Raw genomic sequence first — 26,479 nt, 5'->3', positions numbered from 1 at the left:
AAGTACACTTGCCCCACAATGTCACACTGTGATGTAGTATCTGCGCTGCACAGGCACTCACCCTCTGCTCCTCTCATGCAGGTGACAGTGGCTACGCCCTGCGTGAATACCTCCTCACCCCATACCTCAACCCTGCAACACAACAGCAACGGCGTTACAATGTAGCACAGATACGCACAAGGAATTGCATTGAGCGGACATTTGGGCTACTGAAAAGCAGATTCCGCATACTGCACAAGACTGGTGGGGCCATGTACTACAGTCCTGATGTGTGCTGCCGCATTGTGGCTGTGTGTGCAATACTACACAACATTGCTACCAAGCGCCGGATACCTGTAGAGATCTCTGGCAGTGAGTCGGAAGGGGACGACCGGCCACCTGCACATGTGCGTCATGCACGCGGGGAGAACCCAGCTGAAGGACAAAGACGCCTCAACCACATCACAATTAACAGTTTCTAATGCACCCACTCCCCTCACCCAACAAATCACAATTGCATGCCAATGGAAATAATGACAGGAGGCAGATGTATGATGCAGGAATAAATATTATTGTTAAATGCACAATAATAATGTTAGGTCTCCATTCATCAAATGCTAGCAGTATTGCGCCATACTGCTCCTAACAAAACACTGGACATGCTTGTATCAGCAGCATGTCCCAGCCAATGTACATGAAACTCAATTGCACCTCCGGCGCGCAGCACCCAAACGCCTCTCTGGCTCTTCCTCTGGGACGGCACGTGTCCCTGCAGTGGGCCTGGTGCTGCGGCGTAACACGCCAACCAGTGAGGCAGACAGGCTGCTGACACTGGAGGTGCCCTCACTGGTGTCGTCCCCCCCCCCCATTGCCTGGCCCAGTAGGATGGAGTGCCAGCACAGCAGTGGTGACCTGCTCCAACACTCATCCAACATCCTCAACGCATTGGATCAACTGCTGCTGCTGCGCCAGGGACCGTCGTGAGAGCTGGGAGGTGGCATTCCCGATTATATAGTTAGAGCGGGTGTAGGCTGACAGCCGCGTAAGAAGCAGGCGGTGGCGGCGGCGGGCGGAGTTGCGCTGCGATATGAGTGCAGCAGTGTTGGCCTCCATGGCTGTCGTCATGCGCTCAATCCTCTCGCCCACATTGGCCACATTGCGGCCAATGTTGTTTAGCTGCAGTTGAATAGCCCCTTGCCGTCGTGCCTGCAGTTGGTGTATGCGTAGCATCTGGCGCTCAATGCTCAGGCCTGGCACGCGCACAGCCATCCCCCTCCTGCCGCTGCGTGCTGTGTTCTGCTGGCGAGCCCTGCCATGCCTGCTCTGCTGGCTGTCCACAGTGGGTGTGCGCACTGTCACCACAGTAGCTGAACCAGATGTAGATGGTCCAGCTGGTGGTGGAGTTGTGGTTGTCAAAGGTGCAGCGCCGGATGGTGCTGGCGCAGTTGGTTTTGCCCTGGCTGCGGGGATAGGTGCTGCGCCTGATGGTGCTGGCGCAGTTGGTCTTGCCCTGGCTGCGGGGATAGGTGCTGCGCCTGATGGTGCTGGCGCAGTTGGTGTTGCCGTGGCTGCGGGGAGAGGTGCTGCGCCTGATGGTGCTGGCGCAGTTGGTGTTGCCGTGGCTGCGGGGAGAGGTGCTGAGCCTGATGATGCAGGAAGTGTCGGTGTTGGCACCTCCTCGGCATCCTCTCCTGCCTCGTCAATAAGCAGCCTGTCGCTGCTGTTGTCAGCGCCACCTGTGAGGGGAATTGGACGTACATTAATTGCATTTATCTGTCACACGTGCAGTTGCTACATGCATGCTGGATGACATTCCCTGCCTGGCTTTGGCATTGCGTACTTTGGGACATGTGAGGCTGCATTGGAGTTCTTGTACATTGTGGGCAGACTACATGTCCCACAATGCTTTTGGGCATGACCTAATGTGCATGGTTTGCATGACTTGGGATGATTATGGGAGGCTACAGGGCCATGGCCATTGTTAGGGGACAGGGTCGCAGCCGCATGCCACTTACCTTGGCTGTCTTGGCTGGGTCGGGATGAGTCCAGATTGACGACCCCTATGCACGCCTCTGGCTCCAGAGTGTCCTCCACGCGGTCCTCCATGGGGGTGTTGGGAGGGACTGTAGGATCTCCGCCCCCAGTAGCCTGGGTCTAGCCCAGCCTCTCTGCCACCCTCTCCTTGGCACGACCTCGGAGGTCGTACCACCTCTTTTTCAGCTCATCCAGTGACCTGTGTGTCACGCCCACAGCGTTCACATTAGCAGCTATCCCAAGCCAGATTCGACGTCTCTCCACCTCGGCACCCTCCTGGAGTCCTTCCCAAATAGTTTGGAGTGGGTATCAACCACTCCCTCAATCAGGTGCTCATACTCCTGCTCAGAGAACTTGAGCTTCCTCTTGCGCCCAGTGTCACTGGGCCCTGGTGCTGGCTCCTCTGGCATTGCTGCAGTCACATATGGGTTGGATTTGCAAGTTTGGAGGTGTCCTGGAAGGAGCTCTGTTCAGCTGCAGCCTCGAGATCAGCCTCACAGTTCTGAATGGGGGTGGGAACTGCCTGCTTCCTGGTTGTGATGTCATCACTGTGCTCGAAATGCAACTTCCCGTTTTTGCGATCTCGTTACTTGCGAGATCGCATTTAGCGATCTCGCTGTTTGCGCTATCGCTAAATCGACACGGATTTTGAGGGTAATTGCGATTTTCCATTGATTTTAGTAAATCGCTAACGCTTTTTGCGGCCGTGTGCGAATCGCTTTATTTTCTCGCTAACTATGATGAATGCCGATCTGCGATTTTCAAATTGCGATTCGCTGTAAATCGCTATTTGAGAATCGCAGATTTTCTTTTCCATGAATCAGGCTGTAAGTTTTGTTCAGGATCTGTCAGCTCACTCTGAAGCATTATTCGACTGCAGGCAAAATCTACTCAGGGTTGAGGGTATAAAAAAACTGCAGCAAAAATCTTCACTGCTCATGCACGAACGTGGCGCTGCCGGTCAGTATCTAGGTTCCAGTGAACGCACCGAGTTTTGAGAAAGCAAAAGCAGGTTAAATGTTGAAAAACGAGCGAAAAATGTGAAGTTTTATATGGAAAAGCCTCCTTGCAGAGAGAATTTAAATGATTAAATACGACGACTTCATCATACCAAAAGAAACAAGCATTGACACATTGACCGTTATACTAAAGTGCACCAGGATAGAGATAAACAGCAACCTTACACACATTGACAATGTAGTTGACATACACCACACATGCACGTTGATGTACAGATCACAAATAACAAGATCAGCACACATGCAGACACCCACGCTCCCCTGTCACCAGTCTTACATGTACTAATACATGCACGCCTACAAGCACTCATGCACATTGCCCACCAGATATACAGGCACCCATGCAGGCAGATCACTAACTTTAGACTTATCATGCCCACCAGACATGCAATCACAAGAAAAAACAAATCTTTAGACATACAGGTCCCATAAACATATACCAACACAGAGGAAACAGATAGGCACTCGTAAAGTTATACATACACATGGCCCAACAGCACTCAACCAGGCACTTGGAGAAGCATGGAGGTAAATCTAGCTCATGCAGTCAAGTATGTGTCCCATATTATAATCAGTTGCCCTAGGGCACTGTGTTATCTGATGGGCATGGTGTTATTAGACAAAGTACAGGTCTACAGGTTATGTGACATGCTTATTCATGCTGGATTCTTGCTTCGAGGACAGAGAGTACATAATTAAAGCAAAGGAGACATGGACAAATACTGGTTCATATTTCTAGCTCCAGAAACATGCCTATTATGTAATTCCTGTGATTTTGGGTCTGATTCACATGTCGTCTCATGCAGTGAGCATAGATACAAGAGAAATATGCAACGCCGAGATACGGACATACTTGGGTTCAGGTAATCAGTGTGGGAACAAGCCAGTTGTGTGATTCGTGTGTTCAGCCTGTTTTTAGGATAGGAGTCAATCTGGTTAAGGTCATTTGATGTTTTTCATTCATGGATCAAGACCTGCATACCTGTGATTGCCTTTGGGACATTATTCTTAATTTGTTAATGGAGTGGCCCTACAATTCGTGGTTGAAAGCATGATACAACCTTTAGCAACATAAATAAACATAAAGATAATTTGGCCACATACAGATAATTTGCCCACAATCAGTACTGAACAAACTGCTATATTTATCGATTATCATACGAATACGTTTACATCATAGATTTCATTTAAAGGTTTCTGAACAAAGTACATGTAAATATTTTGCAGAACCGTTGTACCGGAAGTGGAAACCGATGTGGTAATTGCCATTGAAGATGAAAGTGGAAAGGAAGTGTCTGTGGAAAGGTAACGTTAAATAAATATATGTATATGAAAATGTCTTAATGTAGATGAAAATGTATATGTTGAGACTATGATTACCACGTACGGTTACGTTGAAGAAACTGCCCTACACAAATTCAAAAGCAATGTCAGGGCCACTTATTTCCTCTAGATCTCGAATCAGATTTAAGAATAGCTTGGAAACCCTTGGAGATCCAAAAACTCTGTGGCAGATATTGGGAAAGCAATCCTACTTTCATTAAATGATGGACAACGGTGTTCCTCCTTGACCCATCTACTGACCATTTTTTTTCTTTTCGAAGATTTATATAGCACAAACTTGACCCGATTGTATCAGAGCGCTTTACATAAACACCAGATCCGTTACACAAGGACGCATTCATTTTTGTTGGGCACAGGGAGATTAAGTGATGTGCCCAGAACCACAGGATGTTGAGCATCTATGCCGAGACTCGAACCTGGTTCCACAGATTTGAGAGCGACTGCCCTAGTCCTTAGGCTCCATCATCTCCCTACCATTATTTTGCATTTCTACTTCTTTGACAGAGTACCATCTTTGTTTTGGCTTCGCATAAAAACCAGACATCCAGGTATATATTGTATACTGGCATGTCAATGGCAATAATGCATTTGAATGCCAGCAGGCTATTATGGTAGAGCGATGGCTTGCCCATCAAAAGTGACTCCCTTGTGATCCTATTGAAAAAAGTTAACAACATGGTTCTGAGAGTGGCAACTTAGGGGGTGTCACAGATCAATGATACATGAGATTCTGGAGGAGTGCATCAGTGCAACTGATGTTCTATGATGCACATGAGACAATGGATAGACTTGAAGTTGAGCTATTGCCCTCCCATACATGTTTCAGAAGCATCACTGATTGTATTCTGTTCCTCTGCTGGCTCCCGACTGGCTATAATAACACTTGCTTTTACCAAAACAGACAACACTCAAAGACAATGAATGAAAACAGGTTACCTTTTATTAAAGTGTACCTTCTATATTATGGAGAAATGCCACCTCAGTTTTATAGCACCTGCTGTCGACACATTACTGACTCAGTACTGCGCATAATTGGGAATGTAGTTGAACTACTGTCCTAACTGTCGCAATGTGCAGCTGAACAGACAGGTGGTTTTTCTGTTCTGGCAGTGAAAAGTTGTAAATGTAACTGTGTCAGTTCTACATGGCTTTTAATGTGGGAACGCTTACCCGGCATACATTACACCTGGTGCAGGTATGAATTGACGCAGACCTAAATACACTGATGCATTGGGCCGAATGCGTCAGTTTGTAAATAAGGAGTAGTGTGGGGCACTGATTGGCCGCCGCTGCGCCAAAAAGAAAAGACGCTGCTGTGACTCTAGCTCCTTGTAAATGTGCTCCTAATAGTACTTGTAGTTGAACTGTGACCTTTTTCTGTGGTACAAAACATAAGCGAGGATGGACCACTGCAGCTATCTGCCTCACGTATTCTATCTCTTCCTCGTTATCACCAGCTACATGCAAATTGTTAGGAAGATCATTGTAATAGACTTTCGTGGATTTTTCAAAATGCCCTTTTCCTGTGTATTATCTAAGGCTCAGGGATTGGGGCTTAATTGCTGCTATTATCTAAAAAAGAGTGTGGAGAAGTTGTGGGAATTCCCTTTCTAGCTAATGAAGTTGGTGGATTTTCCTGACTACCACTCCACCATTATCAGAAGTAGCTACCTTTACTGCTACCTGAGGTGAACATTCTTTTTATTCTATTTCCAGTGCTGTATTGTGAAACTCATGTATTGTCCATGATTGTCACCACCGAAGCAACAGGTAGAACATACCTGCCAAGGTTTCAGATTGCTATGTGTAACATTTTCATAATTTCAGTGTAAATATGAGTGACATTTCATCGACTATGAGTGACACTGTCCGTCACCATTGACCAGAGTTTACTGTCACCAGTGTGGCCCAAAACTATTTAGTAAGTGCGACTTCAACTATGTTGCACAGCTCAGGGCTGCTGAAAAGTACTGTGTACACCGCAGAGAGACTAGACTGTGTGTGAACTTCAGAGACACACAGGGCACTGGCAGGCAGCTGATCATGACCGCACTAAAACTGCTGATATTATCAACCATTACAAAACAAATTTAGCAGAGACTGAGAGACCTTATACACACTTCAGGGGGGCACTGACACACACTTACTTTGCAAGGCTACTAGCGACAATTCGTGGCAACAACAATGACTCCCGTTGCAAACGCTCTGTGGCCTCTCACTGTGCTGCAGTTTTTTAGACACTGTCACCTCTCAGCAGCAGCTGCAGCAAAGTGGTGTGCTGGGCTCCACAGTGGCCGCCAGCAGAGGAGATAGGGTCCGAGTCTGTCTGGTCGTGTGACTTAACATTGATTTTAAAATGTAGTTTTACTGCACGCCCACAGTGGTGCATGCTGCACAGTGCTGCCATTTCTGCAGCCAGCCTCTCCCAATGGAATTGCAGCCACCCGCTCGTGTCGCCGTGGGGGGCAGCAGGACATCTCTGCCTATTAGTCTCTGTGTCGCACGTCCAGTTGCTGTGGTGCGGTGTCAGAAATCCAAGTTTATATTGTTACAATGTAACTAGCAGCTCAGCCCAGCCAGCACCCCTAAGCCTGCAGGGAGCAGCGCTCACACCACCGAGTGCTGTCACTCCACCAACAATGAGGTTCAGTAGGCAATTTGGAGATAAATAGCAGTGCTGTGGCTAAGAGACAGTCGAGGCAGGAGCCATGCATATAATGGATGACTTTACATTTCAGGGCGGTGATGCAAACCACCACACTGAAATACGTTAGTCTAACGTCTGATGCGTGGTGCTTGCCAGGGACGAAAGAACTTACCTATGAACTGATGATTGCACTCAGCATTTCTATTTATTTTGCATGGGTCCCGAGTGCATCAGCAATGCAGCACTACATAACTCTCAAAAGAATTCAGAGATGAAGATGGCACTGACCATTTTCATCTACTTCAGTTTTTTAAATGCACTACTAACATAAAGTATATACATATTGTAGAGTTATTCATAAATGTTTTTCATCCTACAGAACTGCCTGTTGTCCCATGGCATGACAGTATCTGGGTGTCGATCTTGGGATATTTTTCCCTTTTGTATATCATTCTTTTTCTGATCTCTTTGAATCTCTTAAAAACTTGATAAAGAGATTTAAAAATGAAAACTGCCTGTTCTGGCTCCTCATGAGTACAACATCTGCCCTGGCAAATATAGTAACTCAAATCACGCCAAAGATACCCGGAAAACGATAGGCCTATGAGGAAATAGTAGATTGGTACAACCTCTCTTTCAGTCAATTACTTCCTCATGCAACTAACAGCCATAGGAGCCCAAAGTTTCGTTAAAAGCATAGAGGCATCCACATACTTCCCACACCTCCCTAGACTCATGGCACTGGAAGCAAAATGTAATGTTCCAATAATTCAAAGAAATGCAAGGGGACAACACACACCTCTCACAGTATTCAGACTTTTAGCACCTACAGCAAAAGAAAGTACCCGTATTCAAGAAAAATGTGGTGGTTATCTCTACCTTTTCACAGTCTCTCATATTGCTAGAAACTCCAAGAAAACTGGCTCAAAATTTAAGGAACAATCCTCGGGCTGCCTCAACTTTCCAACTGTCACCAAACGCCTTCCACAGCAGAAACATTATAGAAATGTTAGAAAAAAAAGAATAAGTACCTTCAGTAACAGTCCGCCTGGTGGGGTCTCTATCTAACCACATTTGTGTTACATTTGTGTTTATGTATTATGGACTCTAGACTTTATTAACAACTGTTTCTTATAAATGCACCTCATCACAGATTCCTCACCTTCTGAATGCATACATTGTCAATCTCGCCAGGTGCCATACTCAATCTTTAAATGCCTGTAATGGTTCCTGTGGGTTCATGGGTGGCATCATTGGCCACATTGCAACTCTGTCCTGTACCCAGAAAGGATGATTTAGAGCTGCATATAAATACCACACCTATGTTCTGTTTGTTATGTTGTATTCTCTTTCGTGGATTTAGACATGAAATGTAGCTGACAAGATTGAATTTGAATAGGCAATGTGCAAAAAACTAACTTTAGACCTTATTATAATTATTATTCCTGAAAGTCCATTCAATAGATCGCAGGGGCAGTGGGCGGTGAGGAATCTGTGGTTAGAGTACCCCCAGAAAGAGCATTACTGAAGTAAGTAACATATACTTCTGGCGTATAACTGTAGATTCCTCGCCATGTTTCTTTCTTTGCAATTCCAAACCCCCAAAAACATCAACACCATATTCCTTATACTATTAATACGTGGCAGCCTCGCAGATGTCCAGAACAGGAGCTCCCCAAGATGGGACTGTATTGTTGACTTTAGCCCTAGTGGAAAAATCCCTAAGGCCCTCAGCAGGATCATTCCAGCCAAGGTTTCTAGGCCACCTTTTTTCTGTTCACTACCAAATCCCCGAAACAGCAGCACTGTATTATTTATACTATTAATACAGAAACAAAGAGCTATGTGCTAAGTATCATCATGTCAGGGAAAAAAGTAGTATATGCATGCTGGACTGAAAAATCCTGCAGCTTGCTGATGTGATGCACAGAAGTGATGGCAACAAGAAATAGTTTTCAAAGTTAAAATTCTTAAAGAATGGCTGTGGAGAGCCTCAAAAGGAGTGGACATCAAACATCAAAATTAAGGTCAGATTGAAGGGAGCGGTGGGAAACATATGTGAAAGACCCTATAAAAAACGTACCACAATATGTGCCTTGTATTATCAGGGTTGATCATGCAAACATAGAAAGACTGAAAGAGCCCATAAATATTCATAACTGTGCCAAACGAAAAACATTGCCAGGCCAAAGACAATAGATCATTTAAACATCAATTTCTCTTGCACAGCGTCGATTTGCTTATCTTAACAACAGACAGCAAATTTAGCCCTTCCACTGAATTTATAGAGGGGCGGCGGTGAGCCAGAATCACATCCACTACTTAAGAAGGTCAAAATCTTTTAGTTGGTACTGCTTATTCTCTATACATGGAAGTGTAGATTATGGCGCTTTGGTTGTAACTTTTTGCTCTACTCCTGGGGCAGCAGATCTTCCAGAAGAAAGAGCTGAAGTGGTGTGCATATGATCAGTCAAAAGTTCAGCGTGCCAGACTTTCCAAGCCCAGTCCTTGGCAATCAGAATGAGCTGCACTCAGTCCTCTTTGACTTTCTTCAGCACCTGCATGATCCTAGGCAGAGGTGGAAATGCATAGAGGAGGCTGAACTCCCACCAACTGTGGCATGTGCTTCAAAGCGACCCTCAAGAAGGAAACTCCAAAGCACAGAACTCTGGACATTGAGTCTTTTAAAAGGTGGCACAAAGGTCTCCCAAAGACTTCCATCATTGTACAAATATGCCCTGCACATCCTATGAAAGTAGGCACCACTTGTGGCCGAAAGAAATACTACTGTTGAGTTTATCTGTTCAGATGTTAACCCTAGATGACTGGCCATCAGAGAGATCCTGTGCAGTGCCACCTAGTGCCACTACATCAACACCTTCAAATAGAGGACCTGTGGCCCCACACAGCCCAGCTTCTTGTAGTACCACATGGAGGTTATTTTGTCTGTCAGCACCTGAATTGATCTGGCTTTTACAGAAGGCATATAGGCCTTAAGGGCCAGCATAATGACATGCAGTTGCAGCAGATTTATATAATGGGGCTGCTCCAGGGATACCGGAGGATTCTGGGTTCCTCATCGTCCAGGTGACTTCGCAATCAGTTGGATAAGTCGTGATTTGGCACTGCATACAAAACACACAAACGTTGAAGGGAAGAATGCTTGCCAATAGTCTAACCATAGGCAATTAATTTGGATAGCTTTCCAACCCATTGTTCTTTTGCCCACTATACCATCTCAGAATAGACCCAGCCAAATGCAAGTCAGCCTTGGTCCTGCTCCAATCAGAACAGTCTGACCTAAAGTGCCCAGCCTGGTCACCTCTGAATAAGATCACAAGCAACCCAAGATTTCAACGTAGTTGAGCCTCTTTCGTTGGGTGCAGCTTGGTTCCAGTAGTTCAGTGAGTACGGGAGCCACATCTGGGGATAACCTTAGCCACTTTGGGCGTTATATCAGACACACAAAAGCTTAGTGGAGGAAAGCTTGCAAATTGTACTGGCAATCGCTCAGGGTAGCATTACAACCCTTCGTTGTTAGGTCCGGTGTTAGGCAGGACCTTTGGATTTCACTAAAATATGTAGATTATACTTAAATATAGAGGCTTTCAGCCACCTCCCTTTTGTTTCCTCCCACTACAGCATATAGCATGAAGCAGTGGGTCGGCCTACATAAGCCATTGGTAAACTTCACTTCGAGTGACTCAATTTGGCTCTCTTACAAGGAGCACATCTTCACATAAGCTAGTTCCCTTCAGTGCCAGTGTTTTTGTTTTTTACTTTATCATTACTTTAGTGTTGCCTTTGTGTTTAAAGCCTGATATGAGAGCATACCATTTATGATGCGCATTTCTTCTTTATCATATTCCATCTCCTGCCAATGTTGTTGTAAATTCCTTTTGGAGTGTTTTGCTTTTCTGACTGTTGCTATTTCACAGCATAACAGATAGTGTCCATCTGAAACTGTTCTGTATTAAATCATCCTCTTCTTGCTTTTTTATTTCTCTCCTTCTTTCTTTCCAAATTTCTGTCTTCCCTTCTTTCTTTTTTCTTCCTTATTTCTTTCTTTCACTACATCTTCCTTTCCTTCCTTCTCACCCTCTTTTTTCTTTCTATTTCCTTCTTTCATTCTTGTCTTCTCTTCTTTCATTCTGTTTTTTTTCTTTCTTTCTCTATGTATCTCTTTTCTTCTCTCTTACAGTCTTTCTTTTTCTTTCTTTCTTTTTTCTCTTTGTGTCTTTTTATTTCACTTCTTTCTATTTTCTTTTTCCCTTCTTTTTTTCCTTCTCTTTCCTTCATTCTTATTTTCTTTCCCCTTCTTTCATCCGTCTCGTCTTTGATTTCTTCTTCCCTTCTATCTTTGCTTCTCTTTCCTTTTTTCACATTGCTTCTCTCTTTCTTTCTCTTTCTTTCAATGACCAGACTAAATGCAGGTCATAAAAAGAGGATGCATTGATAAGTTCTGTGCAGCTTTTAACTGCAGGTCAAAGAAAACGTTTTTTAAGAAGTCATCCATCATGCTTTTGCATTCCATGATGGTTTTTCCTCACTCAATTCCGCAAGAATAGTTGCACTGAAACATTATGACAATCTACTTTTGTGATTTAAGTTTTTTATGCGTATAAGTCCTCCATAAAATTGCTTATGTTGTGAAACACACATTAGAACAACTTGATGCATATATGGTTTCAGACAGTTCTTTTATTGAGAACGTGCTAGGGTAAAGTCTAAGAAAAATGGGAAGCTTTATAGACTTGACAATTGGGATCGTTTCAAAACATTTGGGGTAAAAAACACACATTTTCATGGAAATGGCAATGCAGAACTGAACTTATCAGGAGAAGCTAGTGCTACAGAAAGAGGAAATGGGATACAGTAGAAAAGCTAGACTAACAAACAGGCACAAAAAGCCTGTTGCTCACAACTGCATATAGAACCTGTGATGTATTAAGCCACCAACTCCTACTGGCTTATAGTGCACTAGCATGAGCACCTGACTAGAAGGTGGCCAGGAAAAAAACCGAAATGAGGTTGAAAATATGGCATGAAAGCACATCCAAACGACCTATTACGACCTATTATCTCCATCACAGCCAGCATGAAGTGCAGACCACCCATTCACATATCCAAGGATAAAACAACATAAGCGGGTAAACATGAGCTGTGGGCGCACATTGGGTGACACTGTTTTTAAGGGAGACAAATCAGTGACTTTATGTGCACAAGAGCCACTTTCTTGCTTGCAGGCCCTGCTAAGAAGTGCACTCAAAGAAGTAGTTACAAATTCACCATGTGATTCATTTGCCTAGAATATATTGTAGGTCCATAGCTTTTTAGTTCTCAGGAATTCAAGCAACCACATGACATAGGGTTGCAGCCCCTGAGTTCACCCGGGACCTTTCGAAGGCATTCATTTCCTTTTCATTCAATGTTATGTTATGTCATGTTATGCAGATTTGTAGAAGTCACAATCACCATGAGGCTATCCCGGCACTGAGCAGATCTGAGTCTAACCAAAACTAGGGTCTAGTGGGACTACTCAAAAAGCCAAGTATTCAGCTTATTACAGAACTCAAGAAGTGAGGAGGCTCTTATGTGTAGTGGCAGGTCATTCCATACATTAGGAGCCATATAGGAGAAGGAACGACCGCCGGATCCACTCCTATCAATATATAAGCTGCTGAATGAGTTTCATCAGTTGCTATTGAGTATTCGATCAGAGACATGGCATCTTGTTGAACCTCCATTCTCCTACTTGATCTTGGACACTTTCTGATTTCTTAATTGCCCTCCTCTGCCTGCTTCCTGAGGACTCTTAACTCTCCTGAATTGAGAGTTTTTTTCTCCTCTGGGGTTTTATTATGATATAGTGGTGGTCTCCTGAACCAATTCTCTCGCTGATATTGACGCCAAGACAGGATCCTAGAATGTTTGGGACACAACTTTCATTTTAAAGCTAGAGGACTTAAACACTGTGCAAGAACCATTTCTGACCCCCTACACACTCTCTTGGTGTCATAGCCCTTAACAGCCCCCAACACTCTTCTCCCTCCTGGTGGATCGTGCCTCAGCCAAATAGACACTGATGAGGCACTTTTCTATGCATCATATCTCTCAAGATAAGTGTATAAATGCCATTGTAAACTAGGGGAGTCTGGGAACTGATTAGCCTTATCTTACACAACATGACTGGATTGGGTTCTCCCATATCTATCATGGTCCCAACTTCAGTGAAACCAAGAAATAACACGTTTTCCTAGCATAGCCCTCCTTATACTTTAAGGAACCCCTACTATTAGTAAAGTCTGGTGCCATTGAGCAAAGTCCGGAACCTGTATCAAATAATCTCCTTTTCCATCACCATGGGGCAGTGGGAGTCCACAAATAAGTTTCTTAACTCAATAGGGAGCATCTTCTACAGCAATCCAGTTTCACAAATAATTATGATAAATGCACAGATCAGAACAAAGACAACTATATCAAACAAAATGCAGATTGTACTTTGTTGTAATGCAGGAAATGGCACACCCTGCGTGAGCTTCCTTCTTGATGGAGACATGCAGACAAAATGATTGCCAGAATCTAAACAGAAAGGTAGAGAGTTGTATTTTTTGTCCCTTTCTTAAAGGGACAAGCATAGCAGCTAGTCTATGGGATATCAATTTACCTTATTAAATTAGTATTTTACAGGAAAAAGGAAAGAAGTGTTCAATTTACATCAGTATCAGTAGAGGAATTGCTTTGTGATGTGATGTGCACTAGTGTATCCCACCATGCAAAACAAAATAATGTTCAGATTTGCAGTAAGTGGCATTTTGTACATAAGTTTAATTACAGAATACTTTTACTGTTTTTCAGAGACATTTTGATGAGTTCTGGTTTGGATAATGAAACAGCTATCGAAACAAAAAGTGGACAGGAGTTATCAGTGGAAAAGTAAGAACTAAATACTTAAATATGACATGAAACATGGCCTTTTGATTTAATGCATATGAACAGAGAACTACAATTGTTAAGACAAGGCCTCCTTTAGACTGGTTTCAGAATGTCGATCTAACATTGTGGTGAATTACCCTCTTCTGACAAGCAGAGTAGGGAAATCCACCAAACGTAGAGTTCTTCCACCACTGTGGTGATATGCACTTTAAAATGTGCCAATGTCAGTGTAGAATGCTGGACATTCTTCCACCAAAAATAGGTGCCAAAAATATACCTGGTGTTCCACAACATTGTAGTGACGTTCTTGTTAACTTACTGATAAATTCCTACACTTTGCCCCTTTCTCCATCTCCCATGATCCTCTTTTACAAAGACATAATGGATGATCAGATAAGCAGTTGATCCATCTTCCTTTCCAAAGATACATCTTCACCTGTTGCTGGAACCAAAGAAATTTCTACAGCACAATCTAAACAAGACAGTTGTGCTATCAGAGGTGTGTGACATGAATGTATGTATGTATGTATGTATGTATGTATGTATTGTATGTATGTATGTATTTATTTATTTGTTAAGCGCGGCTGCCACCCAAAGGGTATCCTGGCGCTGAGACTACATCTGTGCTACAGGCCGGACTACCATTACATTATTCTCGGGAACAAGAAGGTCTTAAGGTCCCTTTTAAAAGAAGTAAAATCTTGTCTGCTCCTCAGCGTCAGCGGGAGGGTGTTCCAAAGAGTAGCGGCCTTGAAACTGAACGCACGGCCCCCCATCCTCACTCTATTGATCCTCGGGACCGTCACTCGAAACGCGGAGGAGGATCTTAAAGATCTGGTAGCACAGTACCAGGAGAAAAGATTTTGGAGCGGTATCGGCCCCTGTCCATGCAGGGCCTTGAAAACAAGACATGCTGCCTTGAATGAGATTCTCTGCTGGACAGGTAGCCAATGGAGATCAGCCAATGCCCCAGAGGAGGAGGCAGAGCGAGGACGAGATAGGGCCAATTTAGCCACCATATTTTGGATCCTCTGCAGTTTTAAGATTAAGGTTTTGGGGGCCCCCAAAAGTAGTCCATTGCAGTAGTCTAAACGACTAAGAATAGAGCTGCGCACTACTTCTGTCCTTGCCTCTTTAGGGAGAAGCGGTAATATCTTGCGTAGGGCACGAAGTAAGCCCATACACGCCGCTATAGTTCTGTTCACAGAAGCATCAAGCTGCAAGTTAGATTCGAACAAAACTCCCAGATTACGGGCCGACTCAGCAGCCTCTACCGTACCATGAATCAGTAGTTTTATAGCGGATACTGCATTATCACCCTCATCTGAATTAGTTCATTAGATTTCCAGACATTATAAGTTTCATTTTATTTTATGTGAACTGTGTAAGAGACCAGGTGAGTTGAAGCTTCAAAGACCTGACAGTTTCTGCAGCTTGTAGCCACTGCTTAGATCATCGGGATAAGGCTCTTGACAGTCAGTTGTAAAAGAATTAAATCAGACTCCTTGGTCACACTAACATGAACAAACATTTAGAAAACCAATGTGTATCTATGCTGCCAGTAAAAAAAGCCATAGATACCCATGCACACACAGATCAACACAGTGGAACAGACAGACATAAGGAGAGACAGAGGGGTGAATGGAAAGATGGCACAACATACAGGCTTCATGATCACTTGCTCTTCAGCCTCTCTATGGGGGACCTTGAGATTGGAAAGGGAGGAAAGAGTGGAATGTCAATTTCTATTCAACCTTTGGCAAAATTCCTTCTACCTGGTTATCAAACAGTTCAGCCTCTAAGCACACCTGATCCTTATCCTATCTGAAATAATAGGCCTAAGTATGAATACATTGCTGTCTGCTGCATACCCTATTCATCTAATGCTTCTGTGACATAATCATTTGATTAGTTACCAGCAGTCCCAATACTCCAATCTTACCTTCTTATCCTAGTCCTTACATCATGAGGAGTGTCCGCTGTCTAAGTTAAAAAAAAAATCTAAACTCGTACTGCTCCAGTTGTCCCTAAAATGGACCAGCCCTACCTGGAAACCTGTGGCGTAGATTACTAAAGCAGCGAACAGACTGAGATAAAAACCAAGCATGCAGCAGGGAGGGTTGTAAGGACTGGGATAAGGAACTAGAATCAGAGTTATGGATTTACTGCTAAGCAATCAAAGCACTACCTCCTCCTATCAAAATGGCCCAGTTATTATTGTGGCTATCAATATGGAAAAGGAACATGATATACCTACATCAATTGATTTTAAAAGATATTATGACTTAAGACTTTGCTCTTAAAATTCCTGTTATTCTACGTTAGACAAACTTTTATCTCTCTGGGTTTAGTGGAACTCTATGACAAGCCGACTCTCTGCGAAAGTTCCATCAAATCGAAGCTGAAAGAAATCTTCATGGAGAAAAGTTCAAAGTATAGATGGGAAAGATGTAGAGCAAAAAGCACAATAAGGGTATATCCGGGGTTACCTTAAGTGCACTACGGTCCCCTCTCATACCTTTCCTTTGTAGAGAATTCTCAGCATCGTTATATTCTGACTAGGCTTTGGTTAAATTATGTTCCGTTAATGCTGGGACACCTGATGAACTTATTCTCAATAAGTCATCTTACCCTCTGCCCATGTGATGAAAAGTCGAAACAATCAATTTTGAATAATCTGTTTTATTGCACTTTTTATGCTGCAGAGAAGAAGTAGTTTATTATAACATTGCTGCGGAAATTAGTTTGCGATTTCCCGCCACAACATTAGTAGTTCTCCAACAACTAAAGACTACATATGTATGCTATGTGACTGCTTCCTTCTTATTGGCAGCCATAAAAACTTGTGGGGCTCTATTGTATTAGCAGATTAACATGAGGAAATCTGCTCACATTTAAATTAAGCCCTCAATCTCGAATATAGTTCCCGCCTTCACAAATTAACTTTGGCCTAAATCACCTGATGGACAGGGCCTGCATACATATATAAAGCACTTTACTAAAGAACTGTGGCTAGCTATATTAGGAGGTCTCTTAGCAGTTCCTAAAAATGAGTAGTATTAAAATAATCTGTATATTTTGTAATATTGGCATCTTGGTTTACATAGATTATGATTTTGTCACACAAAGTTCTGTTTAATGTTCTTTTTCTTTTAGCAATAATTAGAATTTTAAACATCTATTGAAAATTTAAAGTTTTCTATCAAATGTTGACCGTTTGAGGTAGCCCAAGCAATATATTAATTGATATACTGTCCTAAAAGGAATTTTTTATATCTTACCCAAAACCTGTGCTAGCACTGTAACAATAGTTGCTGTTTTTATCTGTATGAAATTAGTTTTCTTTTATGTACTTTTATGCATTTTTAATGCGAAATAAAGTTTGAAATTGATTGAATTACCTCCACGTTGCTTCCTTTGGTCAGTCCTTAACTTATGAAAATATACCATAGGAGGAAGGACCAGCATTGTTTCCCAACCTAGGTAGCCATTCAGAAATGAAAAAGTCAATACACCAAGAAGACAAGATCAAACACAGATGGTCACCAAAGCCCCAAGTACCATTTCCAAATCAAGTCAACAAGCTCCAGAAGCCAATGCGTGCCAAGGACCCCAGGCCAAAAATGAGAAGATATCTACAATAGTGAACAACAAGAGGTCTCAAGAGAGCCAAGGAAGTCAAGGCATCAGCATTAAGCCAGCCAGCGATGCAGAGAAAAAGTCAAAAGGGACTAAAAGACACCAGCACTAGACCCTCCAACAAAGAAGCCACTTCCTATTGCAAGCAAAAATGAGAGCCTACCAAAGAGGATGACCAAACCCCACCACTGGGGGTAGATTAGAATAGTAACGCCAAGTGTTAAGGCCCAGATCTGTAACAGTATATAGAAGCTCCAGAATTAATCCCAAGCACACGCACCCTTGACTTTATAGGAGGAGGGTTACAAATAGACATTATGCCACCCCTTTAATAGGGTACAAGAGCATGTTTGATCGAGCAAGGTACCAAAAATGAGGAAGACAGAGGCTGTTCAAACAGTCTCCTACTAGGAGCCGATCAGTTTCCAAAACATAGAAGGGGAAAACTCGGCCCAGAGGGACATCCACGCCAGTGATAAAAAAACACTCAAGAAGGCCCCAAGGGTTGTATTCCTTAACCAAATTCCAAGACCCAGCATGGCACAGAACTGGACAAGCCCAGAAAGTTAAATACATACACGCCACACACCAAAGCTCACCTACACACCAGAAAAAAAGGATGACCAGGCAAGCACAAGGCATCCAGAATACAAGCTAACAAGGCAAATAAACACTGGAGAACATGCAGCAAGCAACCAAATTGCCGAAGCCAAGAGCAGATTCAGATCCTGCCTAGTACCTAACAGAGATAACGAGACAAAGCATGTGACCAGACCCACGCCCAAAAAGGGAGAGGCAGCACATCGCCCTTCAAGATGGTATGCAAAGGTAGGCATAGAAAAGGGCATGCTTGTACTCCAACAATACGCATAAAGAGGAGAAATGACTAGAATCCAGAACCAACATGCTCAACAAGAAAGGGCACAGCAACCAGGAGAAGTGCTTCCAGAGTGTCCCGTACCCTAACCTCAAAGGCTGTCAGGTAGCCTGGGCTGTAGAAAGCCCAGAGGAGTCACCAGTGGCCAACAAATAGAACCTATCAGAACAGGCATAGGGGAGTATCAGAGAAAGTCCCACCTTGCAGCAAAGATCAAACAAACCCCAGAAATGTGGAAGGGCTGGATCATCATAGAAGACAATAACACTAATGACGTTCATGAGATTAACTGTCCCTGTATAACTGTCTTGTATGACCCCAAAACCATTACTCTTGACTCTTCTGATGCTACATTCTCTTCCAAGTATGTCTCAGTCGTCTCTTAGGAAGTCTTTAGTCTCCCACACTTTTTTATGGCCCACAGGTCTAATCTCCACTCCCCCAGATATACCTTCATCTCAGTGTGGAGTCTTGTTCGCAATGGGGAATGATTGCAGATGCCTCTCAGCACGAAATGGGACTCATGATATCTACCTCCTTGGTCCCTTGGGAACAGGAAGTAGTCTAGTCTAGACATTGTCTGCGCATTATTTGATATATAAGAATACTGTTTTATATTGGGGTGTTCCCCTCTCCAGAGGTCTCTCAGCCCAAGGGCATTTATAGATCATTTAGTCTGCTATCAGTCCACCCTCTATGTTGGATTTAATGTTCCTGTCTAACTCTGGCTGCATGCTTACGGGTATGTCACCTCCAGTGATCAGCAGTATGTCTGGTTCCTGTATAGTCTATTTTCCCATCATATCCAGAACACATTTTTGGAGCCTCAGGGAACTTAACAGTATACTTCCACAATCGTGTCTTTGTTCTACGGCCCAATTATGGTTGCCAAGCATCCTTCCGGATCATTCCAGCTCTGCCTTACAGTCAATAGGAGTGATCTAATGGCCAGGATTTCCACTCCTCTAGAATCTGATGCAAATCTTGAGTGGATTAGCATTCTGAAATCAAATTTTTTACCCACTAGATGGGGTTCCTGTAGGAATATCAATTCAGGATCTTGCCTATACAGGAATTTGTGCACTACTCTTCTTTTTTTTTTTTTTACGAACTGTAACAATATTTATTTTTAAAAAAGTCAAAAGTCAGCGGTAAACAAGACTTAAAGTTTCAGCATCACATTACAGTCTTTAAAAATGCAGATAGTACCGATCTCACACTGAACCCGGGCTATTTCTGGGATAAAGTAAGTGTCTCTTTCGGTTTCCAGGATCATACTTTTTAAAAGAGGGTGCAGCGTAAGCACCAGGACCCACAACATAAGAAATCAGTAAGAGGAAAAGTGTCCTTTCGGGTCCTGTGAGCTATTCGACGTGTGTCATGACAGGCCAATCTTCACCCTCCATGGGGGCTCTTCTTCCTCATTTCCTCACACTCTTCCTTCCTCTGTGCTCCCACGACCTCTTTCCAGCTCTTCCCAAGGCAGACAGCCACCTCCATCTTCATACCCCTCATCGCTCTCTTCCTCACCATCCTCATCTTCCTCTTGCTCTCCTAGTGCTAGAGCCCCACTGTGATCTGCCAGCATCTCCATTTCTGACTTTACTTTTTCCTCCCCTTCATCCTCAGGCCCCCTGCTGTGGTGGGCCTCCAGCTCTTTAGTCTCTTCCCTTTTCTTTTCCTGTACCCTCTCTTTCTTGGTGGGTTGCCTGGCAGGTAAGCGCCCACCCCGGTAGGCTGCCAGCGCAGCATCATACTTTTTCTTAAGTGCAGCCGCCTTAATATTGAAGGGCATTTGCTGCTCAGGGGTCTGCTCCCACCACTTCCGGCCCAGTATCTTGGAGATCTGGGAGAAGGTCAGGCCAGGGATTTCTGCACGTATCTGGGGTCTGTGCTTAGAGGCAAACAGAAAGAATGCAGTGGGTGGCTTTTTGGGTGCATATGGGTCCCTGCGGCAACGTCTACCCCGGCACATTACGGGCTGCTCAGCATTGTTCCCAATACTACAACGTCGCTTGGCTCCATGCGACAAGTGTTCGAAAAGGGCTCTCTCACGGGGTGAGGTGCTTCGCCAGCACACTGTGCAGGCCTTCGACAGCACCTCCACATTTACAGAGGCTCCTGGATGCCGGCGCCGAATCTCCACCTGGCAGGCTTGTACGAAGAAGGCAAATGCAGACATGTGACTCTGGGGCTTGTATGATTCGATAATTGGAGCTGTGGAGCTGCCAGGGTTTCTGTGAGCTCTTGATTCAAAGAGAGTCTTCAGACAATATGGGTTTGACTGTAGGGACCAACCTGGTTTTCTGCCTCGGGGAGCTTTCTTCACAGGAACATCAGATTCAGAATCAGATTCTGGTTTCTTGGCAGCTGGCTTCCTTCCACGTGGAGTCTTCTTTACAGGCACATCAGCGTCTGAGTTAATGTCCGATTTCTTTATTTCTGGCTGCTTCAGGGGCACGTCAGACCCAGAGCCGGAGTCCGATTTCTTCACCTCGGTTTCCTTCACAGGCACATCAGAGCTAGAGTCAGATTTCTTTACTTCTGACTCCTTATCCTCCTCCTCCTCCTCATCCTCTTCCTTCTTTTCCTCCTTCTCATTCTCCTCCTCAGATTCCGCTTTAGACTCAGAGTCTGAAGCAGACTCTACCACCTTTTTTTCCGTCCACCCGTGGACACCTTTCTTGGAGGCCTATCCCTGGGTACAACTTTCTTCTTTGGAACGAATTCCTGATCACTGTTGTCTGATCAATATGAACTCTCTGAATTAGCCTCCTCTTCCTCTGAGACAGAATCACTGGGCACATCCAAATCACTTGAAGGTTTTCTTGCACGCTTTGCCGGAGGAACCTTTATAGCCAGATTTCGCTTGATACCCGTGTGACCATTTTCCTTTTCTGATGCGCCTGCATCATCCTCCTCTCCTTCACTTGCAATTTTCTCAGGTACAGCCGCTGGAGGCACCTCATCATCATCATCATCTTCTTCTCCTGGGTCACTTGGTGCAGCTGCTTCATTCTCTGGAACTTCACTTTCCGAGGAGCTTGGGGCTTGAGGAAGTGTGTAGCTTGCATGGGGGTTATTCTGAATTTCCCAAAGGCCCTCATTAAAGCCTTTCCTCTTGGTGGGTTTGCCATATTTGTCTTTATACTTGTCATACAGGAAGAGGTCCTTGCGTGGTATGAAGGCTGTTTCGTGAGTACCAAAGAAGAAGATTGGGTACTTGTTTGGGGGAGGTTTCACTGCCCCGTCAGCAACGTCATCAATCCTGGCCGGCCAGTGCGGGTAGCCCTTCATCTTGGCGAAGACCAGGTCTCCGGCCTTGAAGTTGTCCTGCGGCATGGCGACATTCAAGCGGGGTACAGGCCGAAGGAAAAGCCCAGGCCTCTGCCAAGCCCACTCCTCTTTTGATTTGGTCCCCGGTCAGTTCTTATTCCATGTCATGATATTCAGACTTAGATTCTTAGATTTATTGCTTTGTGTAATGTAGGTTTTGTTGTCCCCTCATCTTCTTCAGTATGCCTGTAAGCCTCATTCTCCCCACTCACGCTTATGCTGTTCAATGCAATTATGCATTCTCCCATCCCCCAGCACCCCTCCCCATGACCTCTTGCTGCCAGTTTGGAATATCCCGCCTCCCCAGTGCTTGAGGTGTCTGTCGCCCTCCCTCTGAAAAACATTAAACAAAATAATTATTTGCAGAAAAGAGTAGAAATTAATGCACTTACCCACTTGTTGGATTTCACAGGTGACACTGCCAGTCAAGGTCATTCATTGACATGCCCTGCCTCTGGCAATTCGCACTAAGTCTATGTGGTGTCCTGGAGGATCACATGGTAAGGCACTCAAGATTCTAATCCATAGTCAACTTCTCCCTTTTTTGGCTTGACATTGCAAGCATGTCTCTTTCTAGTTCCAGCTTGTCCCAGGCATTTGCTTGTATTGGTGAGTTTAACCCTCTTTGTCTCCTGTGTTCTAACGGGTGCCAGCCGTCCAGCTCATCCCAGCCCCCGTTGGGTGATGTGAAAAACCCCGTTTTGCCGTTTGCTAGCACCTTGAGTTTGGAGGAAAAAGCATCATGCATTGCAGGGTCTGTCTTTGTAGCTCTGTTTTGGTCGTACCAATAGATAAAAGATCGTTCTTTGGCTTGAACCTCCTGTGTGTAGTGAAGTACTGGGTTTTCAGAACCCAGCGGTGCCAGGGGTACACCCTAAGACTTCGGGTCCTTCCTGTTTCAGACTACAGAAACTCAGAGTCTTCTAGGTGAAGTCAAAGATCGAATTTATTGGCTGCAACCAAGTAACAGGCGTCCTAGAAGTACAACACAGTGTATATTCTCAGGAGACTGCTCAATCTTACAAAAAGCCAGCCTTCTCTTTTTATACAAAATATTACGCTTTAGGCAAACATTCTTTGTTTTACAGTTGATCATTCACATATTTCTCACTACAAAGAAAAAGCAGAGTCATGATGACAAGCCCATATTTCAGTTTGTCCAGCCCATAATCAATTATCCGGCAAGGCCCAGTATTTTCATCAGATATCGACGGGCCCCCAATAAAAATAGGCACCTCCTCCTTGTAAAGCAGGTCATAAAGTAGGAAGCAGGGACAGGTGTGTGCAAGATTAGGTGTGGTTTGTGTGCGATGAAAGGTTTATGACATGTTGTGCCTTGATACTATCTCGTTCGGCCACTGGGAGAGGAACTGACCGAACAGGTTTGGCCTTGGGCAGTGGAGTCAGCTTGCCCAGGTTGCAGAGAAGTCAGGGAAGGTGTGCGTGTCCTTCAGGATCGTGTTTGGCCTTAATCATTGACCTATGTGAGGGCAACTCACAAAATGGCTGCCGTACACAAAATGGAACCCGAGGGTTCAGGACGAAAACTACGATTTCAAGGTGAAATCGTCACTCGAATATGACGAAAATGCTTGTGCATAGTCTACTAGCCATTCTCGGTCATGGTACGACGATGTTTATAACATGGGTCCAGAATTTCAAGTACTACAGACCCTCCTTTTGCCCTTACATAGGCAATAACCTATACTCATGCTAATCTGAGTCCAGGTCTAGATTCATAAAGTCATTGAGATGTTGCTGTAGCATCATCCTATTACTTAGCTCGTCCCTTGATACAGGTTTCCTTACACACGATGTAGCACAGAGGCCACATATTGCAGGAGCACACTGTACGCACAGACAGAACAGGAAAAGGATGGCTAAGACCATCCCGATGACCATCAGAATTTTCCATCCCCAGCCGGATACCAGTTCCCAGAACTATCCCATTAACGACCAATCTCCTTTGTCCACATGAATAGATTCGGAAATCTTATGCAGCGTGGAAATGGCCTGGTACACTGTTGGAGCGTTATCTGGAATGAAAACACAGCAACTCGATTGGATTACTCTACATACCCCACCTCGGTCTGCAAGGATGACGTCTAACGCGACCCTGTTCTGAAGGGTCATAAGACGATCCGACTGGAGCTCAGCAGTCAAGTTACTAAGGGCACCGGCAGTTTCAACTACGGTGGACTCAACCACCCTTGTCAATTGCCTTTTGTTCCTGCTGTTAACCATGGGTCCCCAAAACGGCAGAAAACTTTTTACGAAGTCTCCAAATTCTTGTCCTGCGGTGTCTTCTCTACTGAAGACACCTCTAACTATCCTTGTCTTATGGTAATCTGCTGTAGCGGTGTAGGTGGGAGGCAACAGGAACGAAACAAAACATGTGCCCGAAAAGTCAGGGGGCAACCATGTATAGGCTCTATCATGGCAGATGAAATAGGTACCCTTAGCTGCTAGGAACGAAGGGGAAGTCTGGGACGCAAAAACATACGTTTCAGTGCAGGTACTGTTCCCTAGCTGAGCTCTGGGATTCTTGCCAATACCTTGCAGACATAGGTGACCCTGATGGGGTACAATCCAGATCGGGGAAGACCTCTTAGCTTGCTGTTTCTCACTCAGAGTAGCTCCGTATCCGGTCATGTTCCATCCTATGTATACTAGTGTCTCATCTCTCGGGATAGTCTCACAGGAAATATCTTCCTTAATCATATCTACTATACCCTTAACTAGAGCACTATTCTTAGGATTGTCTGTCACAGAACGTAGGGGGTAGGTCTCATGTGCGTAGATGAACATTGTTCTGTATGCCCACACAGAACCATTATGGCTGAATGGCAGGACCAGATAAGGGATACCTTTATCCGTTGTGTGAGGCATAAGACCGCACACCCAACAGTTAGTCGTATTCATTACTAGTTGGTGTTGGTGCTAAAGCTGAACGAAGGAGTTATTGATAAACTCTAATCTCCTAGCGGATTCATGTTCAGGAAGGGGTTGAAAAGAGTGTGAGGAAACAGTAGAAGGAGGAGGTATAGACGATGTAGTGGGTGCAAATGTCACTCGAAAAGAGAATAAAACATATCCTATTAAAAACGTCATTACACTGAACAACATAAAAATGCATAGCATCAAAAAGCGTTTCGTGGTCATCATTTTACATATTCTGGCTTTACAGTTCATTGTTTTGGCAGGTCTCTCCATCTCGAAAAACTCCATCCTCTCTAGAATGCTGCTCGCGATGGTAAGGTGTTCTATGCTAACTCCCTTAGACCAACCAGAACTGTCGACCTAACATCTTCAGCTGCACCCCAAAGACTTGGGCAACCGCGACCCTACAGCTGAACCCGGTTGGTGGTTCGAAAAACAAAAATAAAAAAGTTTCTCAGATGAGAGAGCTGCACTTTCAAAATTTAGCAAAGGAAAAAAAAATTATTTGTCCATAGTTCTCGGCCTTAGATTATAACGTTTCTTTCCAGGTACAGTCTGGTCTTGAAACAGGAGTTCAGGCTTTGTAATGTCCAATCGAATTGACGGCGGCACAGCTTCTTGCAAGAGCTTGTCACTTTCTTTTTCAGAAATTGTTCCTTTTACACGTGCATCACTGAAAGGCAGAAATCGAGGCACAGTTTCAGTCTCTGAGTCAGCGATACCCTCCTGGACCCACCGGTCGTACGGTAGAGGCAAAGGCACCCTCTTGCAGTGTACACCGTGGATCCAGTGCTTCTTCCCTTCCACTCGAACGGCTGATCTCGTTGAGAGAAGAACTAGGTGAGGGCCGGTCCACCAGGGCTTGTCATTCTTTGTTCACTGGAAATTCTTGACCAGCACCCAGGATCCAGGATCGATCTGGTGACCTGGAGCTTCAGAGACCTGAGGCAGAGTATCGTGAATCTGTTGGCGTAAAACACGCAATTTAGCTGTCAATTCATACAAATAGTCAAGTAGTACAGGGTGTTCGATCTCACTGAATTTGGTCGGCCTTGGCACTCCCCATATGTTGGCCGGACGGCCGAACACAATCTCATAGGGACTAAGTCCCACTCGCGAATGCACAGTCATTCTGGTTGAGAGGAGTGCGAAAGGCAGAGCGTCAGGCCATTTAAGACCAGAGCTCGCTTGGATCTTTGCTAATTTTAGTTTTAGCGTGCCGTTGTAGCATTCTACTAGTCCAGCTGATTGGGGGTGATTTGCAGCGTGGAATTTCTGCTGGATACTTAGCCCTTCGCATACTCTCTTCATCACTCGACCCACAAATTCACTCCCATTGTCACTCCAGACCATTCTCGGCATTCCAAATCTAGGGAAAAACTCTTTCGCAAGGGCTTTAGCTGTGGATAAGGCAGTGTTGTCTTTCAGGGGATATGCTTCTACCCATCTTGAAAAGGCACAAACAACAACGAGTACGTATTTCAAATTGTTGCACCTTTCCATGTGGATGAAATCTAGCTGCAAAACCTCGAACCGATACGTAGGAGGCGCAAAATGACCAGCTGGAGTTGGGGTTCCCCTACCAGGATTATATTTCAGACACACCATGCAATTCTTGACTACATTCTCTGCACACTTAAGGATTCCAGCATTTTGCCATACCGGGGCCAACAACTTACAAATCCCTTTCACACTGATATGAGCCATTCCATGAGCCATTGTAACCAC

The 26,479-nt window shown here is 44.5% G+C and overlaps 2 protein-coding genes across 2 annotated transcripts in view; one reads left to right on the top strand and one right to left on the bottom strand.

Moving 5' to 3' along the window:
* LOC144762755 (uncharacterized) overlaps positions 1 to 26,479 on the top strand; it is an 842,179-nt gene that overhangs the window by 456,159 nt on the left and 359,541 nt on the right. Inside the window, exons 21-23 of the mRNA XM_078648006.1 lie at positions 4,260 to 4,337; positions 13,882 to 13,959; positions 16,285 to 16,392. Of these exons, the coding sequence (XP_078504132.1) occupies positions 4,260 to 4,337; positions 13,882 to 13,959; positions 16,285 to 16,392 (264 nt within the window). The remainder of the gene's footprint in view (positions 1 to 4,259; positions 4,338 to 13,881; positions 13,960 to 16,284; positions 16,393 to 26,479) is intronic.
* On the bottom strand, positions 21,021 to 21,868 carry LOC144763571 (hepatoma-derived growth factor-related protein 2-like). The gene has a single exon (XM_078649293.1). The coding sequence runs from the start codon at positions 21,815 to 21,817 to the stop codon at positions 21,224 to 21,226; it is 594 nt and encodes a 197-aa protein (XP_078505419.1). The 5' UTR covers positions 21,818 to 21,868; the 3' UTR covers positions 21,021 to 21,223.

Source organism: Lissotriton helveticus, chromosome 6 (assembly GCF_964261635.1).
Source record: "Lissotriton helveticus chromosome 6, aLisHel1.1, whole genome shotgun sequence".
NCBI lineage: Eukaryota > Metazoa > Chordata > Amphibia > Caudata > Salamandridae > Lissotriton > Lissotriton helveticus.
Note: the sequence above shows the minus strand (reverse complement) of the source record. Positions and strands in the feature narration are given on the sequence as shown.